General features: G+C 44.5%; 1 protein-coding gene across 2 annotated transcripts in view; it reads left to right on the forward strand.

Annotated features, from left to right (window-relative positions):
* LOC132383088 (SUN domain-containing protein 2-like) overlaps positions 1 to 18,830 on the forward strand; it is a 64,730-nt gene that overhangs the window by 34,448 nt on the left and 11,452 nt on the right. The window contains exons 8-14 of one of the 2 annotated variants that reach the window (XM_059953868.1): positions 6,095 to 6,225; positions 10,267 to 10,503; positions 10,832 to 10,909; positions 13,591 to 13,634; positions 15,130 to 15,289; positions 16,442 to 16,660; positions 18,232 to 18,316. In XM_059953868.1, coding sequence (XP_059809851.1) covers positions 6,095 to 6,225; positions 10,267 to 10,503; positions 10,832 to 10,909; positions 13,591 to 13,634; positions 15,130 to 15,289; positions 16,442 to 16,660; positions 18,232 to 18,316 — 954 coding nt within the window. The remainder of the gene's footprint in view (positions 1 to 6,094; positions 6,226 to 10,266; positions 10,504 to 10,831; positions 10,910 to 13,590; positions 13,635 to 15,129; positions 15,290 to 16,441; positions 16,661 to 18,231; positions 18,317 to 18,830) is intronic. The other variant, XM_059953869.1, reaches the window with a different exon arrangement.

Here is an 18,830-nt window from a genome sequence, read left to right on the forward strand (position 1 = left end):
GTTACAAGATGGACAATTTACAGTGTGAGAGCTATGAACCGAACTCACCAAGACAAAGAGATGTGCACCTGAAAGCCCACACCAAACAGTGTGCCTCCCACACGTAGGAGGGCCAATGATTCACTGCACGATTGATTGATTGTCCGCATGTGCACTTGTCACATTCTTGCAATTGATCTTGGAAACATAGAAAACCTGCAAGACAATACAGGCCTTCAGCCCACAAAGCTGTGCTGAACATGTCCTTACCTTAGAAATCACCTAGGGTTACTCATAGCCCTCTGTTTTTCTGAGCTCCATGTACCTATCCAGGAGTCTCTTAAAAGATCCTATTGTATTCTATTGTATCCGCTTCCACCACCGGCGCCGGCAGCCTGTTCCATGCACTCACTACTCTCTGCATTTTTTTAAAAAAACAACTTACCCCTGACATCTCCTCTGTACCTACTTCCAAGCACCTTAAAACTGTGCCCTCTTGTGGCAGCCATTTCAGCCCTGGGGAAAAAGCCTCTGACTATCCACACGGCCAATGCCTCTCATCATCTTATACACCTTTATCAGGTCACCCCTCGTTCTTAGTCGCTCCAAGGAGAAAAGACCAAGTTCACTCAACCTGTTCTCATAAGGCATCCTCCTCAATCCAGGCAACATCCTCGTAAATCTCCTCTGCACCCTTCCTGTGGTTTTAACATCCTTCCTGTAGTGAGGTGACCAGAACTGAGCACAGTACTCCAAGTGGGGTCTGATCAGGGTCCTATATAGCTGCAACATTACTTCTCTGCTCCGAAATTCAATCCCACGATTGATGAAGGCGGATGCACTGTATACCTTTTTAACCACTGAGTCGACCTGCGCAGCAGCTTTGAGTGTCTTATGGATTCGCATCCCAAGATCCCTCTGATCCTCCACACTGCTGAGAGTCTTACCGTTAATGCTATATTCTGCCATCATATTTGACCTACCAAAATGAACCACTTCACACTTATCTGGGTTGAACTCCATTTGCCACTTCTCAGCCCAGTTTTACCATCCTATCAATGTCCTGCTGTAACCTCTGACAGCCCTCCACGCTATCCACAACACCCCCAACCTTTGTGTCATCAGCAAATTTACTAACCCATCCCTCCACTTCCTCATCCAGGTCATTTATAAAAATCACGAAGAGTAAGGGTCCCAGAACAGATCCTGAGGCACACCACTGGTCACTGACCTGCATGCAGAATATGACTCATCTATAGCCACTCTTTTTTGCCAGTTTGGCAGGCCAGTTCTGGATCCACAAAGCAATGTCCCCTTGGATCCCATGCCTCCTTACCTTCTCAATAAGCCTTGCTGAAATCCATATACACTACATCTACTGCTCTACCTTTATCAATGTGTTTAGTCACATCCTCAAGAAATTCGATCATGCTTGTAAGGCATGACCTGCCTTTGACAAAGCCATGCTGACTATTCTTAATTGTATTATCCCTCTTCAAATGTTCCTATCTCCCTCGATCTGAAACACTCCTTCTCACTTATTTATAGGCCGGTCAGCTGAGCAGAGGGGTGGCAAACTGAATTTGATCCAGAGAAGTGTAAAGTACAATATTTGCGGCAGGAGTTGTAACAAGGCAACAATAGAACAATATTGTAGTGTGTTGCAACGGAAGGACTTTGGAGTATATATCCACAGATCCTCGGGGACAGGAGAATAGTCATAGAACACTACAGCACAGAAACGGGCCATTCAGTTCAACTAGTCTGTCCCACACCATTAACCTGCCTAGTTCCATTGACCTGTACCCAAACCATAGCATACCATACCCCTCCCATCCATCTATCTATCCAAATTTCTCTTAAATGTTGACATCAGACCTGCATCCACCACTTGCACCGGCAGCTCATTCCACGCTCTCACCACCCTGTGAATAAAGACGTTTCCCTTCATGTTCCCCTTAAACATTTCACTGTTCACCCTTAACCCACATCTTCTAGTTCTAGTCTCACTCGACCTCAGTGGAAAGAGCCTGCTCTTTCATAATTTTCTTCCTCATCCCTCATAATTTTGTCTACCACTATCAAACCTTCTCAATCTTCTACGTTCTAAGGAGTAAAGTCCTAACCTATTCAATCTTTCTCCATAATTCAGGTCCTTGGGTCCCAAGAGCATCCTTGCAAATTTTCTCTGCACTCTTTCAATCTTATTTCCTGTAGGTAGGTGGCCAAAACTTCACACAATACTCCAGCTTAGGCCTCACCAATATGTACTACAATTTCAAAATAACATCCCAACTTCTGTACTCAATACTTGGACTTATGATGGCCAATGTGCCAAAAGCTTTCTTTAGGACCCTACTTAACTGTGATGTAACTTTCGTAGAATTATGGACATGTATTCCCAGATCCCCATGTTCTATGCACTCACTCTTCATTGCCCTAGTGCTTACTGTATAAGACTTACCCTGGCTGGTCCAACCAACGTGCAAGACCTTGCACTTGACTGCATTAAATTCCATCTGCTATTTTCCAGCTGATGCAGATCCTGCTTCAAGCCATGGTAGTCTTCCTCACTGTCAAATACATCCCCAATCTTGATGTCATCCACAAATTTGCTGATCCAGTTTACTGCATTATCCAGATCATTGATATAGATGACAAACAACAAAGGACCCAGCACCGATCCTTGTGGCGCACCACTAGTCAAAGACCTCCAATCAGAGAGGCAGCCATCTACTAACACTCTCTGGCTTCTGCGAAGCCAATGCCTAATCCAATTTACTACCTCATCTTCAATGCCAAACCACTGATCCTTCTTGACCAAGCTCCCATGAGCTACCTTTTCAAAGGTCCAGTTAAAGTCCATGTAGACAACATTCACTGCCTTGCCTTCAACTTTCCTGGTAACTTCCTCAAAAAAATAATGAGATTAGTTAGACACGTCCTACAACACACAAATCCATCTTGACCATCTCTAATCAGTCCCTGTCTATCCAAATACTTTATTCAGTCCCTTCAAATACTTTGTAATAATTTTCTCACTACTGATATCAGGCTCACTGGCTAATTCTTAGAGCCTTGCTTAAAAAGTGAAACAAGATTAGTTATCCTCCAATCCTCTGGCACCTCACCAGTGCCTAAGGATGTTTAAAATATCTCTGCTAAGGCCTCTAATTTCAGCACTAGCCTCCCACGGGGATCAAGTGAACACCTTGTTACGCCCTGCGGATTTATCCACCCTAATTTGCCTCGACAACAAACAACTCCTCCTCTGTAATCTGTATAGGGTCCATGACCTCACTACTGTTTTGCCTCAGTTCTATAAACTCTGTCCATCTCTTGAGTAAATTCAGCAGCAAAAAATCAATTTCAGATTTCCCCCATTTCTTTCGGCTCCACACAGATTTTCTTATTGATCTTCCAGAGCACCAAATTTTGTCCCTTGTCAGTTTTATCCTTTTGCTCTTAATATATCTATGGATGTCATTGGGAATATCCTTCATCTTGTCTGCTTGAGCAACCTTGTGCCTTCTTTTGGCCTTCCTGATTTTCTCCTTGGTGTTCTCTTATATTTCTTATACACCCTAACTGCCTTATTTGTTTCTACTTGCCTATACCTGTTAATGCAGCTAAATCATTTTCTGAACCAGGACTTCAATATCTTTTGAAAGCCAAGATGTCCAAAATCAGTTATCCTTGCCTTTTATTCTGACAGGGACATGCAGTACAAATTCTGTACTCTCAAAATTACACTTCTGAAGGTCTCCCCCTTACCAAGTACACCTTTGTCTGAAACAACCTGCCCCAATCTACACTTGCCAGATGCCATCAATATTGGCTTTACTCCGGTTTAGAATCTCAACCCACAGACCAGACCAATCCTTTTCCATAATTAGCTTGAAACTAATGGTATTATGATCACTAGATGCAAAGTGTTCCCCTACGCAAACTTCTGTCACCTGTCCTGTCTCATTCCCTAATAGAAGATCTAGTATTGCTCTCTCTAGTTGGGACTTTTGTTTACTGATTAAGGAAACTTATCTGAACATATTTGATAAACTTTCCCTTCTAATCCTTTTACAGTATGGGAGTCCCAGTCAATATGTGGAAAGTTAAAATCACCCACTATCACAGTGTTTTGTTTCTTTCAACAGTCTGCGATGTTTTTTCAAGTTTGCTCTTGTAAATCCTGTAGATAGTTGGGTGGTTTATAATGTAATTCCATTAATGTGGTCAGGCCTTTCTTGTTCTTCAGTTCTATCCATAAAGCCTCAAGAGATGAGTTCTCCAGTCTGTCCTGACAGAGCACTGCCATGACATTTTCCCAGACTAGCAATGCCACCTTCCCCCTTTAATCCCTCCTGCTTTACCACGTCTAAAACAATGGAACCCCGGAACAATGAGCTGCCAGTCCTGCCCTTCCTGCAACCAAGTCTCAGCAATGGCAGTCAATAGCTACAGTATCATAACTCCACATGCTGATCATGCCCTAAGCTCATCCGCCTTTCCTACAATACTGCTTGTGTTGAACTGTACGCAGCTCAGAACATTAGTCCCATCATGGTCAACCTTCTGATTCCTGACGTATGTATGCATAACAATGGCTTTCCCACAACCACTCCACTCTTTTCTGGCATGCTCGTTCTCAACCCCCTGTGTCTCTAGTTTATTCCCCCCTTCCCACCCACCCGCACTTCCTGCTAGGATATTAGCTGCTCCTCGAATTGAGATGCAAACCATTCTTTCTGTACAGTCCCACCTTCCCTGGTAGAGAGCCCAATTTTCTAAAAACCTGAAGCCTTGCCTCCTGCACCATCTCCTTAGCCACATGTTAAACTGTATAATCTTCCTATTTCTGACCTTACTAGCATCTGGCACAGGCAGCAGTCCTGAGATCACAACCCTGGAGGTTCTATCCTTTAATTTTGCACCTAATTCACTGAACTCACTTTGTAGTACCCTGTCACCCCTCCTACATATATCATTGGTATTGAGATTAACAACCTCTGGCTGCGCCCCCTCCTGAGGACTGGATTTGAAATATCCCTGACCCTGGCACCCAGGAGGCAACATACCACCCAGGAATCTTGTTCTTGTTCACAAAATCTCCTTTCTATACCCCTAACCAACAAATCCCCTATCACTACAGCTCGCCTCTTCTCCAATGGAGTGGATAGAGAGTACAAAATGCTAATGAACCAATGCAGAAAATACTCAAGTTGAATAGCATCTATGTAGAGAGGCACATTCAAGAATGATTAATCTTTTTGCCAGGGTGCAAGAGTCTGAAACTAGAGGGAATTGATTTAAGGCAAGAGGGAAAAATCTATAGGGCAGCTTTTCACACAAACTGTGCTGGGCATATGGAATGAGCTGTCATAAGAAATGATAGAGCAAGGTACAATGACAACATATAAAAGACATTTAGACAGGTATACGAATAGGAAAGGAATATGGTCCACATGTCAGCAAATGAGACTTGTTCAGGTAGGCAAATTAGTCAGCTTGGACAAGTAGGGCCAAGTCGTCTGTTTCCATGTTGTATGATTCTACGTTTTTAAGATACTTTTTGTTAAAAATCGATCAAGGTATAGAATATAAGAGCAAGGAGGTTATGCCAGAAGGCTTTCTGTGCAGTTTTTGTCACAACATGACATGAAAGATCTGTTTACACTGAAGAGGGTGTAAAAGAAATTTATAAGGATGTTGCCGGGACTGGAATTTCAGCCATGACAAAAAGTTGAATGGGTTGGAACTGTTTTAAGAGGAGTTTGAGGGGACATTTAATTAAGGTGCATAAGTGGGAACCTGGATAGAATTTATAGAAAGGACCTGTTCTTTGGCTGATGGGTCAAGAACCAAGAGGCATAGATTTAAAGTAGTGGTAGAAGGATAAAATGAGGGTTGATGAGAAAGCTTCTCCCTGGATGCTGGGGAGTGGAGAGGCAGAAACCCTCACAACATTGAAGCTCGGTGTGTTCTTGAAGAGCCAAGGCCCGCAGGGCTGCAGATGTAGTGCAGAGGTGGGTTAGGGTGGGAAACTGGCACCAACACTATGAGCCAAATTGCCTTCTGTATCTTAAATGTATGCTTTCTTTTTGTTCTGCCTCTGCAGGTGTTTGCCTCTTACTATCAGCCAGAAGTATCTGGTCTCGTGCTGAGAAGCCAGTGGAAGGAGCAGGAACTGAGAAGAGGGTAGTTGGGCCTCAGGAGCCGGCAGCCCCTGTGCTGGACCTCACTCTACAGGTGAGCTCCTATGCATTAAGTCGGTAGCTTTTGGTTCACTCTGGTGGCAAATCTCACTGTAGCTCCTGGAGTCGCATCTCCAGCCTGGCTCACAGATTTGCTGGAGTTACTATGGCTGCAGGTTCCCACAAAGTCTACTCTCCGCCCCCCCCCCCCCCCACACCCCAAATGGTACAGCCATCAGTGGCTTTAGCAACTTGCACATCCATAGGTTGTTATCAGTGTACTTGTCCCCATATCCGAGACTCGAGGATGGTTCCAGAATCCAGTGAATACCCAGTGCATCCCTACACTCACTGGAGTTCTTCCAAAATAACACAATCTGAGAAACTTAACTGGCCCTTTAAAGCCAGCCTCAGTCATGTAGGTGCCAAAATAAATGCCCTATTGCCTTCCTTGGTGCCTCCTCTGCTGACACCTCCCATCACCTGCAGACCAACAGTCTAAAGGCTGTTACCCCAGTTACATTTGCAGAGCCTAGTTTCCTCACAATGTGCCTGTTCAGTATGATGCAGGAGAATGGACCAATGCCCTTGAATGTGGAGATTTTTTTAAAAATGCGTGACAGATATTCTCACCCTTTCCCAGACAATTTGATGCTTTCAGTTGTGTTGCGTCCACTGGATCACCAAAACTCTAGTATCTATATTAAGAAGAAAACCATTCAGCCCATCAGAGTTTTACACAGATAATTTATTGCAGCAGTTAACCTACCTTTGGGTCTTTGTGATGAGAGATTTTGATTTTGCAGTTCTTCAGTTTCAAACCAATCCATGATTGTGTTCTTCCCCCTCTGTTATCTTGACCAACTTTCAATCACCCTGGAGGTCCGACTCAATAGACAGTAGGTGCAGGAGTAGGCCATTCGGCCCTTCTAGCCAGCACTGCCATTCACTGTGATCATGGCTGATCATACACAATCAGTACCCTGTTCCTGCCCTCTCCCCATAAACCTTGACCCCGCTATCTATAAGAGCTCTATCTAACTCTCTCTTGAATGCATCCAGAGACTTGTCCTCTGCTGCCTTCTGGGGCAGAGCATTCCACATATCCACCACTCTCTGGGTGAAAAAGTTTCTCCGCATCTTTGTTCTAAATGGCCTACCCCTTATTCTTAAACTGTGGCCTCTAGTTCAGGACTCACCCATCAGCGGGAACATGCTTCCCGCCTCCAGCGTGTCCAATCCCTTAATAATCTTATGTGTTTCACTCAGATCCCGTCTCATCCTTCTAAGTTCCAGTGTATACAAGCCCAGTCGCTCCAATCTTTCAACATATGACAGTCCTGCCATTCCGGGAATTAACCTTGTGAACCTACGCTGCACTCCCTCAATAGCAAAAATGTCCTTCCTCAAATTTGGAGACCAAAACTGCACACAATACTCCAGGTGTGGTCTCACCAGGGCCCTGTACAGCTGCAGAAGGACCTCTTTACTCCTATACTCAATTCCTCTTGCTTTCATTGACTGATGTACAAGAACACCTAGATCTCGTTGTACTTCCCCTTTTCCTAACTTGACTCCATTTAGATAGTAATCTGCCTTCCTGTTCTTGCCACCAAAGTAGATAACTTCACATTTATCCACATTAAACTGCATCTGCCATACATTTGCCCATTCACCCAACCTGTCCAAGTCACCCTGCATTCTCATAGCATCTTCCTGACATTTCACACTGCCACCCAGCTTTGTGTCATCAGCAAATTTGCTAATGTTACTTTTAATCCCTTCATCTAACTCATTAATGTATATTGTAAACAGCTGCGGTCCCAGCACCGAACCTTGCGGTACCCCACTGGTCACAGTCTGCCATAAGGGACCCGTTAATCCCTACTCTTTGCTTTCTGTCAGCCAGCCAATATTCAATCCATGTCAGTACTCTGCCCACAATACCATGTGCCCTAATTTTGCCCACTAATCTATGTGGGTCTTTATCAAAAGCTTTCTGGAAATCCAGGTACACTACATCCACTGGCTGTCCCTTGTCCATTTTCATAGTTGCATCCTCAAAAAAACTCCAGAAGATTAGTCGAGTATGATTTTTCCTTCATAAATCCATGCGGACTCGGACTCATCTTGTCCGGGACACTGAAATGCCATTATTTGCTGCCTTCGCTGTGCCTTCAGAGATCAAAGTTTCAAATTTGAAATTCCCTTCCTATAACAGTTTGGCACTCAGTCTAGGCTGGAGGACAAGCAGCAGGTGCTAGGCTTGAACAGTGGACTGAACTGTTCATCAACTGCTTTTGTCTTGTAGTTGGAGGAAATTTCTTTGCACATGATACTGATGTCAGGCAAGTTGTGTGCTCACAGGGGACTGCAGGGAAATGGCTGTATAGATATACTCCCTCCTGTGGGCAGATGAGCTGACAGGGTGTTGGAGCTGGAGAGGCTACAGCACACCAATGCTGTTCCAGTTGTGTATATAAACCCTTGCCTCTTACAGTTCCTTAAGCTAGTGCTATGTGGCTGGTCTTTGGTCCGCAAATTGCAGTTCTCCAAATGGGAAAAATTCTCCCTTCAGCTCATTCAAGAAGCAGCTTCAAACAGAGAGAGGTGATCAAATCAGAGGGCTGTATTACAAAATTATCATGGAGAACTCCATGAGTTAGAACTCTCTACATGGGGAGTGAGGGAAGGAGTGATGCCATTCACCTCCAACATTGAGACAATGCACACTAAAAAAAATCCTTGTGTAGGGCAAGTCTGACCCAATCAGCCATTCTTCTCTCCCTGTCATTCACCTAGTTGCCCATCCTCCCTGCCAATCACAACACAGAAGATTTGGTTATCCCCCTCCTTCCTGTCAATCAAACATCCATCTCTCCAGCTTCCGAAGGTGCTTCTGTCTGGTCTCCCATTCACTTGCCTGTCATTCCAGTGCAGCTGACATCTGTAGATGGGACCCACATCTGAATCGACTGCACAGTAATGCAGCCATTGACCTTTAAAGATCTTTAAAGATCCTGTGGGGAAGGGCTGGGGTGGGAAGAGTGCTTCAGCATTTCTTTTGCCTTGACGGGCAGTTCATCGCCATGAATTAATTTCTTGATCCTCAAGAAAACCTGGCCTAGCAGGTTTCTGAATGAAGGCTGTCGTTTCCTCTGACACACCTGGTCTGAGTCCTGACCTTCCAGTTCAGCATTAAGAACCTATTTTGCAGTCATTCAGTCACTCTCAGGCAACTGACCAGTCACTCACAGGCTGATAGAATTGTGGCTGGTTTCTAAGAATTTCACAACACATGGCCTTTGGTTATTTTATGCAGCACTGCCCTCCCTGCACCCATGTGTGTGCAGTTTGCACAGTCCTTGTCATCTGCCTGTATCTGTGTGGTTAGCACCCATTCCTCCTCCAATGGCAACAAGTCAGGAAGAGTCCAAAGAACTAACTTGGGTGAATAATTTTGGTCATTACAGTGCAGGAGGCTTCTGAGGCCATAGTGTGCATGTCAGCTCCAGTAAGTAAATGTGGAATCAAACTGCATACAGTCTCCTCACAGAAAGAGAAGTGAGACTCTTGTTGGTTTGTGTCTGTGGTTATGAGGTGTTGGTAAGAGCCTGCCACCACCCAGGCACAATGCAACATCTAATTTAACATCGTGAAGACGTGATACCCGAGGTGGGAGTTGCTCTTTCTTCAGTCTGTGAGTGTTTTGTTTTAGTAAGGGCTTAAAATCAAACACTGGAGAAATGTTGATCAGTGGAGTTGGTGAGAAGGGAACGGGAGAGCTAGAAAAGTAGGGGGAGGTGGTGACAAAGAGGGAAACAGCAACAGGAGGAGGAATGGCTGAAGGGAGGGACAGGGATTAGTAGAGAGAGGAGGGAGTTAATAATGAGGTAGGCAAATTGGTTGGCTGGGGGGGGCAAATTGATTGGGATTAGAAGTTGGGGAGGGCTGCCAGTGTCAGCTGCGAAGGCAGTGTTTTAGATTTCTGGGATGCCCCACAGAAGAGTCGAGCCTTGGCTGTGGCAATACATCTGGTTGACAGGTGGTGGCGGGTAATGTTCTGGACTGGGCTGATGTCTAGCATCATTTCTAGTCTGAATTGCAGGCACGAGTGCAGAGAATGGAGCTGCAGCTCGAACAGCTGACCACTGACTTCCGGGCTTGGCTGGACCAAAGCAATGGGCAGGGTCAGCCCACGGAGGCACAGCCCGATCATGTCACACCCCCACTGACACAGGCCCACATCACCAAGCTGCTTGGCGAGATGACCAACCAGAAACTGGAGGAGCTTCGGGACAGCCTGCCCTTTGACTCGCTGAGAAAGGTTCAGGTGAGTGTCAAATTCCGTCTCCGCTCCTGGTAGCACGGCTAGGGACCCTCCCACCACTGCGAGTCAGGACATCAGTGAAATGTGAAGCCAGTTCATTGGGGAGTGCGGTAGGGGGTTATCAGACAGTGATTTGGGTGAGGTGTGGGCAGATAGTCTGAGCACAGGAGATCTGGCTCTGGCTGTCAGCAGCCTGGTAATCTCTCTGTGGAAAGGTGGGGGATGGAGATGCTCAGGGTAAGGATGTGTATTCTTGGTGAGGCTCAGGACCTTGGGGAGAGAGGAGATGTAACTGGGGAAATTTGGTGACACTTGGTCTGTTCACTTCCAGGCTGACATAGCTGCCATCCAGCAGAAGCAAGAGGGCCAGATGGAGCCTGAGCTACGGACAGTTAGAAGTCAAAACCAGGTGGGTACAAGAGAGGTAAGGGGGCTGATGATTCTAGTGTGGCAGTCTCTCTTGGCCTGCTTGTGATTAGGGGAGCAGATTCTTGTCGACTTGGTCTCCCATCCTGTGCCTGCCCCTTGACTACACTGTCTATCAATCAGGTGTGAGTTCATAACTTTTCATCTAAGTGAGACCTGGCACCAATATCAGGAGGGCCTTCTCTCCTTCGCCCCATACCTCAGAGCTGCATTATATGCTAACCGTTTATCCTCATGTTCCATATATTAAAGTCGGTCACCTCAGCCTAGAATATATTTGGGGATTAAGTCTCCCCAGCCTCTTTAGCAGAGAATCCCACTCCATCTTGTGGGTATTAAGTTGCTACAGTTAAATTAAGTTGTGACAGGTAGTGGAGTCTTGGTCCAGCCCTGTGATCATTCTGAGCCAGCCAGCAAATCCAGCATTGATGGATATGGGGCACAGACTATTAGAAAATTCAATAATTGCAAGCACATAACAGAAAAAGGAGAAAAATGACCACTGGGCATTTTGAAATCTGAGACGGAGGGAAATGGAAAGCATCTGGATCAAACCTGGGCAGGCATGCCTGCCCTCTCGGTGGTCTTGTGTGTGAAACATAGAGCCTTTTATTGAGTCTACCAGGTAGGACACAGTGTAAGTAGGGCAATAATCCAGTCAGGTAAAAGTCTCTGTGTACTTCAACATCACTGTCTCCTACTTGGATCCACACATCCAGAGACTGATCAGTGTGAACTGGTTTCATCATCTCCTTAAGGGAGTCTGCACGGCCATTGTATGTATGAGGTATAGGATATTCAAGATCAAAGTCCAGTGTCCCTTCCCTCTTGTACCTGGGCTCTCTACAGCAGACATCTTAAAATGCTGCAGAGATATTGGGGTGGCACAGTAACGTAATGCCATTACAGCACCAGCAACCCTGGTTCAATTCTGCTGCTCTCTGTATGGAGTTTGTACATTCTTCCCGTGACCACGTGGAGTTCCTCTGGGTTCTTTGGTTTCTCCCAACATTCCAAAGGCATACTGGTTAATTGAATATTCGGGTGTTAACTGGGTGGCTTGGGCTCGTTGCACTGGAAGGGCCTGTTACCATGCTGGATCTCTTATAAAATATATCCAGTGCTGCTTTCACAATCTTCCATATTCACTGGAGATATAAGCACACTAATGTCAGTGTTGTCTCTCAGACAATATCCAGTCAGTCACATAAGGTCAGGCACAGATGCACTATTCCAAGTTGTAGTGAGAAGAAATACACTGATGAGCGTAGAACACTAAAGCACAGTATAGTCCCTATGGCTCAGGTAGATAGATCTGGAAAAATATATTATGTGTACCTACTATATGCTGGGAATTCCTGGCTTGCGACTGCTGAAAGTGAACCTCGAGTCAATGCATCAGGAGCAAACAGACTCCCTATGTGAGCAGTGTAAGATGCATACCACATCCCAGGTTGCCCACCTAGCAGCTGCCTCCTGCCCCATCTATGGGAAAAGTCTGCAGTTCCCACCTTGGAATCCACAAAGTCAGACGGGAAACAAGACATTATTGATATTTCAGTAGAAAGGCAGCACAGTGTCTCAGCTGGAAGACCCACTTTCTCACTGTGCCAATGAACCAAGTTTGATCATGACCTTGGGGACTATCTGTGTGCAGATGGAACAAGTGTTTAAATCAAATAGCTCTAGAATAAATTTTAGACTGTGACTATGTAGATTTTATAGAGATGCTCTGGTTTCCTCCCGCATCCCAAAGACATGCCAGTTGTAAATTGACCCTGGTGTGCAAGTGAGTGGTAGGATTTGGAAAGTATTTGGAAATGCAGAGAACTGGTTACAGGGGAAATTAGGAGGAATGAAATTCTATCTGAGTAGGCATAGTTCAAAGTAAATTTATAATCAAAGTACATACATGTCACCATATAAACCCTGTGATTCATTTTATTATGGGCATACCCAATAAATCCATGCTAGAATAACCATAACAGAACCAAAGAGAGAGTGCAACAACTTGGGCATTCAACCAGTATGCAAAAGACACCATCGTCGTGGTTTCCATGCCATTGATCTTGGTGTGCAACATCAAGTACACATTAAACAAATACACACACAGGTGTCTTTGCTTTGTGGAAATGAAGCAAAGACCATCATCCTTGACCTTGAGGAATGGCCACGACAACAAAAAGACACCAAACTGCAAATGTACAAAGAAAGAAATAATAATAAACAAATAAGCAAGAAATTTAAAAAAAAACATGAAATGAAGATTCCTTGAAAGTGAGTTCATAGGTTTGGGAACATTCCAGTGGCCAAGTGGCCCTTTGGTTCACGAGCCTGATGGCTGAGGGGTAGTAACTATTCTTGAACCTGGTGGTGAGAGTCCTGAGGCTCCTGTACCACCTTCCTGATGGCAGCAGCGAGATGAGAGCATGGCCTGGGTGATGAGGGTCGCTGATGATGGATTCTGTTTTTCTGTGACAGCATGAAACTCAATGAGCTGAAATTGCCTTCTATGTCATAAGGAAATATCATAAGTGCAAAGATAAAGACACTATGTATTTGGTGTGTGTGCATATACATGTTGTTGTGGGGTAAGTGTAGATATGAATAGAATTAAAATATGCAATTTAAGAAGAAATGAATTTTGTTGATTTCCTTCCTTAGGAGATGTTACAGAAGGTGAAGGGAGTGGAATCTGCTGTTGAAAGGTACAGGGGTGGGTTGTGGTCACATTTCCTGACACTGTAAAACTGCTCACAGTGGTAGACACAGCTGCAAAGTTAACTGTTACCAAATTAGCAGCTGGATGTTGACATGCTGTCCGCATTGTCTGCAGCTATATCAGAAGCCTGTCGTAGGTTGCACAGCAGTAAGTCTGCTTCTGGCTGAGCTGGAAGCAGTATAACACTGGTCCTATGTTTCCAGTCAGGAGATGAACAACAGCACAGCCTTTCCCCTCGAAGGGGAGCTTCTCTGGCTGCTGTATGAAAGTTTAACACCCTTTACTGGACAACTCTGCTCTTGCCTTCTTGCAGAATTAATGTGTGTGTCTCCACGTTTCCTGCCTTGCTACCATTTCAAAAGTGCTGAACCTTGTCTAGTTGTTGATCCAAAGATTTAGGCCCCAAAAATCACTGAGAAACATGGTTAACTTTTCTGTTTCTTAACTCTGGCTCACTGAGGTTGACATCTCCCATCCCTATCGTTGCCCCAGGTGACTGGAGAGACTGGGAATCGCCTGGTTCTGGATACTGTGAGAGGCGCTAGTCAGCTGCAGTAAACAGAGTGGAGCAGGATTCCTTTGGATGTGCTGATGTGTTTTCAGAATTTGCTAAAAATTATTTTTCAATTGTTACGTACCCCGTAACTGGGTCACTTACCAGCAAAGATAGAGAAGTCCGTTGAAGTCTGATGGTACTATTTTTAACAATATTTATTGATAAAAATACACAAAATAATATCAATGCAAACATACAGATAATATACGTCATCAATACTAAATCTAAACGTGCAGGTATAATGATAATCAATAAGAAATAAGCTGTATCGTTGTCTAGGGGATAATGGATTGTCCGATGGAAATATGAAAGTCACTTTAGGTTCGTTCAAGCTGCAGCGTTTTGGTTTGAGAGAAAGACAGGTTAAAACTTGCCCAGTCCTTTTATGATGTCAATCCTTCGAGAGTCGTTGGAAGTTGCTCCCCGTTGTTAGCTAAAAGCCGTTCTTTTGTGGTAAAGGACACCGGTTCCGGGGCAAATGGAACCAAACGCACGTGGCCTCCCCCACTGGCTTCCGCTATTACGGGATCGCTAGCGTTTCTTCTGGTGCGTCTGGGATGATGCAATCTCTCCACCAACCTCCCGCTCTGTTCATTGCCTGGGGCTTCGATGCATCATACAGGATGCAATACACAAGTCCGTCTCCAAGAGACGATAGCCGTTATCAATGGGTCCACCTTCTCAGAGGCCAGGTCACATTCCAATCTTTGTGAATTCTGCATGTCTTTCTCTCATTTCCTGGGTCTCCTGAACGGACTCAATAGTGATCTTGCGATTCTCACAAAGGAGGGGGCTAGCCCGCAACCCTTCGGCCCCTCAGAGCTGTGGTACATTCATAACACAATCTACTCTGGGATTTTGCAGTAACTAAATTTTAACTAAGTTGTTGTCAGCCTGCTCTTTCTGTTTGTCTTGTTCGATGCAGCATGACTGATGAACAGAAGAAGTTACTGTATGCAGTTGGCCAGTTGGAGGACCAACTGAGCCAGACCCAGCTGGAGCTGCAGGCTGCACACACGGCCCAGAAAGATGTGGTTTCCAATATGCAAGCACTTGGCAACAGGGTTGAAAGTATGACGGGTGATGTAGGTGTTACAAATTGTTTTTATTAAGCAGTAAAAAGATCAAAACTCTTGTTAGTGCCTCTGTCACCCAGGAGAAAGCAATCTTGTTAAGGAACTTAAAATGAAAAGGAATGTTTTGTCTGGAGCTAGATGGACAGAATTTGATTCTCAGCACTGTCTGTATTGCTAAAAAGGTCATGAAAAGGTTAACATTTAACAAGATGGGAAATGTTGGTTCGGATTAGGATTTCAAAGGTACGATTTAATGTTAAGAGAATTGTATACAATACACATCCTGAAATGCTTTTTCTTTGCAATCATCCATGAAAACAGAGGAGTGCCCCAAAGAATGAACTATAGTCAAATGTTAGAACCTCAAAGGTATCTCTCTCTCCCCACCCCCAAAGATTTGTAATAATCTGTAGTTCTATCTTCACTACTGTGGCCCTTGTTCCCTGCATGACGGCTGGGTAGTTCCATACCTCACTCCAGGCAGTTTGAGTTGGGCTTATTTTCCAACCATATTCCTTTTCCTGTCCTCTCTTAATGATTTGTGAGTGCCTATCCAAGAACTTGCTACACTGGAACCAATGTAGCCCATTGAGTCCCAAGTCAATAGATTTCTCATAATCTCAGAATTACTCCCATTTTCCTGCTGTAGATCCTGGAGATGCTCCCCTCATAACCATCATTGTCCATTCCTGGCAACATCCTTGTAAATCTTTCTTGCACCTCTCCGGTACCCGTCCAGTAGTGAGACGACCAGAATCTAATGTTTTCCATAGTTCCAAGATTACCTAATTGATGTACACAATATGCTGGAGGCCAAAACGTCAACTGTTTGCTCTTTTCCATAGATGCTACCTGGCCTGCAGCATTTTGGGTGTATTACTTTGATTTCCAGCATCTGCAGATTTTCCAAGATTACCTATCTCACTGTTGTCAGAGATCTGTGGATAAGCTTTTAAAGATCCCTCTATTCCTCCATTTTATTTAGTATCCTTTCAGCTATCATATTTTCCTTTGCCCTATTTCCCTCCCCAAGACATAAATTTAAGCATAAAATAAAGCACAATATATTTTTAAGGTGACAACGAGATTTGGTTATCTGCGTGTGGTGTTAACCCCTATACCAGAAGAAGCACTGACCCTTCTCCTTGTCTTCCAATGCAGGCGGCACTGGTCCCGCTGGTCCACAAGCTGCTGTTTGGTTCACCACTGGACAGCACAGAGGTACCATCAGGGCAAGCACTGACAGCACAGCTGGTGCATCGCAAGGAACTTGAAAACCTTCTTGCAGGCTTGGAGAAGAAGATTCTCACAGGTCTTTCATACAACCCTGGTGAGGCAACAGAGCAAAATTTAGCACTTGTCAGGGCAGGAATTTTTGAGGTACGTCCTAACAGACATCTCTTTTTCAGAAATGTACTTTATTCATAATATACACTTAATGGCCACTTTATTAGATATGCCTGTACATCTGTTCATTAATGCAAATATTTAAACAGCTAATCATGTGGCAGCAACTTAGTGCATAAGACCGAACTTCAGAATAGGGAAGAAATGTGATGTAAATAACTTTGACCATTGGTGCCAAACGAGTATCTCAAACTGCAGATGTCCTGAGATTTTCACACATAACAGTCTTTAGAGTTTACGGATAATGGTGCAAAGACATAAAGAAAACAGCCAGTGAGTTGCTCTATGGGTGAAAATGCCTTGTTACTGAGAGGTCAGAGGAGAATGGCCAGACTGGTTCAAGTTGTAAGGAAGGTGACAGTAACTCAAATAACCACATTTTATAACAGTGGTGTGCCGAAGAGCATCTTTGAACACCTTTGAAGATGCAGAAGAGCATCTTGAAGAATATGAGCTACAGCAGCAGAAAATCACGAACATACACTCACTGAGTATACACAGTAAATGCAATGGGCACACCTTTCTCCTCATTTCATCAATTCAATACTTTGTTTTACAAACATTTGTGTTTCCTCCTTTAAACAATTCATCTGTCAAGAGCGTGGAAACAACCCTCAACTAGTCCTTCCCTTGGAGCCTTCATGATGCATACACTGAGAGCTTCATTGTGTTCCCTGGCACGTACAGCTGCACCTCAGAATGTGTCAGTCTGACATCTTACTCTGGAAGACCAGATTTCAGACAGATCAAAATTAGTGACCAAGTTAATCATCATCTGTTTTGTACCTTCGGAAACGGTTTGTAGATCAGAGTCTTCTGTTGTGCAGCTGCACCTTTTTCCAGTCCTATTGGCAAACGTAACCCACAAGGTGGATGATTTTTCTCATCTGCTCATAATCTTAGGGGAGGGGCAGCATGTGGTGGTGAGTCTGAGTGTACAGGAAATATCTGGTAGGGGGGGCCCCTCTCTGCTAGCCAAATGAGGCCTTGGTACCTGTTGCTGAGTATAGTATTGAAGTATTCTGGCAAATGATTCAATTCTGCTTGGAGAATTATCCCACAGGATCCACTGTGATTTTTCTCCTGCTAGGGTCTGCAGTATGCTCTGAGCTGACCACTGATGGATGTGGTCAAATGTTGTTTTCTGCAGGAAGGTCAGGAAGTGCAGCTGTAACCAATGAATGTAACAGTGAGTGGCAACCAGGTGAACTAATAGAATCACACACTCTTTGCCCATCCTACACTGTTGTGGCCAGGAGCACTGTGCGAAAACATGATTGGGTAGTGATGATAAAGGTTCAACAGCTGTCACCACTGTTAACTCCTCAATACGTCATTAGGTTACAGTGCAGCTTGTGGATTTTAATAATCGATTGTTTACCTTATCATATGATCCTGCCACCTCGTGCACCCCACTGCCAACTTTTATTGGATGTGGTTAATTCCAGGTTGTGGGAATAGAGGGAATACATGGGTAGAAATGTGTGCTCTACTGACCCATCCTTTTCCCAATTTATTATTGCCTTCTCTTTTGGCACTCACAGGAAGTAAAAAACGTTGTGGAGCAGGCCCTGGAACTGTACAGTGCTGATCGGATTGGATTGGTGGATTACGCTCTGGAATCTGCTGGTAAATATCAGATGTATTCATCTCTGAAATCCAGGGCCAAGTTCAATCCTGGTTGAAACAGGTTGAAAGTGTGTTGTGAGGGCTGGCTTTCTCTCTTGCTGTGAGGATATCCAGAATGGGAAAGTACATCTGGTATCCAGTGTTGATAGTGCAGCTTTCCCCACAGTTGCTGAGGTTTATGCTATTGAATACTTTATCTCCTGGTCAGTATACGTTGCACCAGCCACAATAGATCTAAAGTTTAAGCAGCCAGTTGGTTGGTGCAGCTGTGTCCCAGGGCACTGTCTGTTAAATCCAGCCCCAACTTCATTCCTTAAGTCCCTCATTCTTGGAATCACATCAATAAATCTCTTCTGCACCTCTAACAGAGCTTTGCATCTTTCCCAGGGTGAAGGACTAGAACTGAAAACACTGCTCCAGCTGTGGCCATGGCCAAACCTCTGTTTTATATTGTAACTATATAACAATTACAGCACGAAAACAGGCCATATCGGCCCTTCTAGTCTGTGCTGAA

This window comes from Hypanus sabinus, chromosome 29 (assembly GCF_030144855.1).
Source record: "Hypanus sabinus isolate sHypSab1 chromosome 29, sHypSab1.hap1, whole genome shotgun sequence".
NCBI lineage: Eukaryota > Metazoa > Chordata > Chondrichthyes > Myliobatiformes > Dasyatidae > Hypanus > Hypanus sabinus.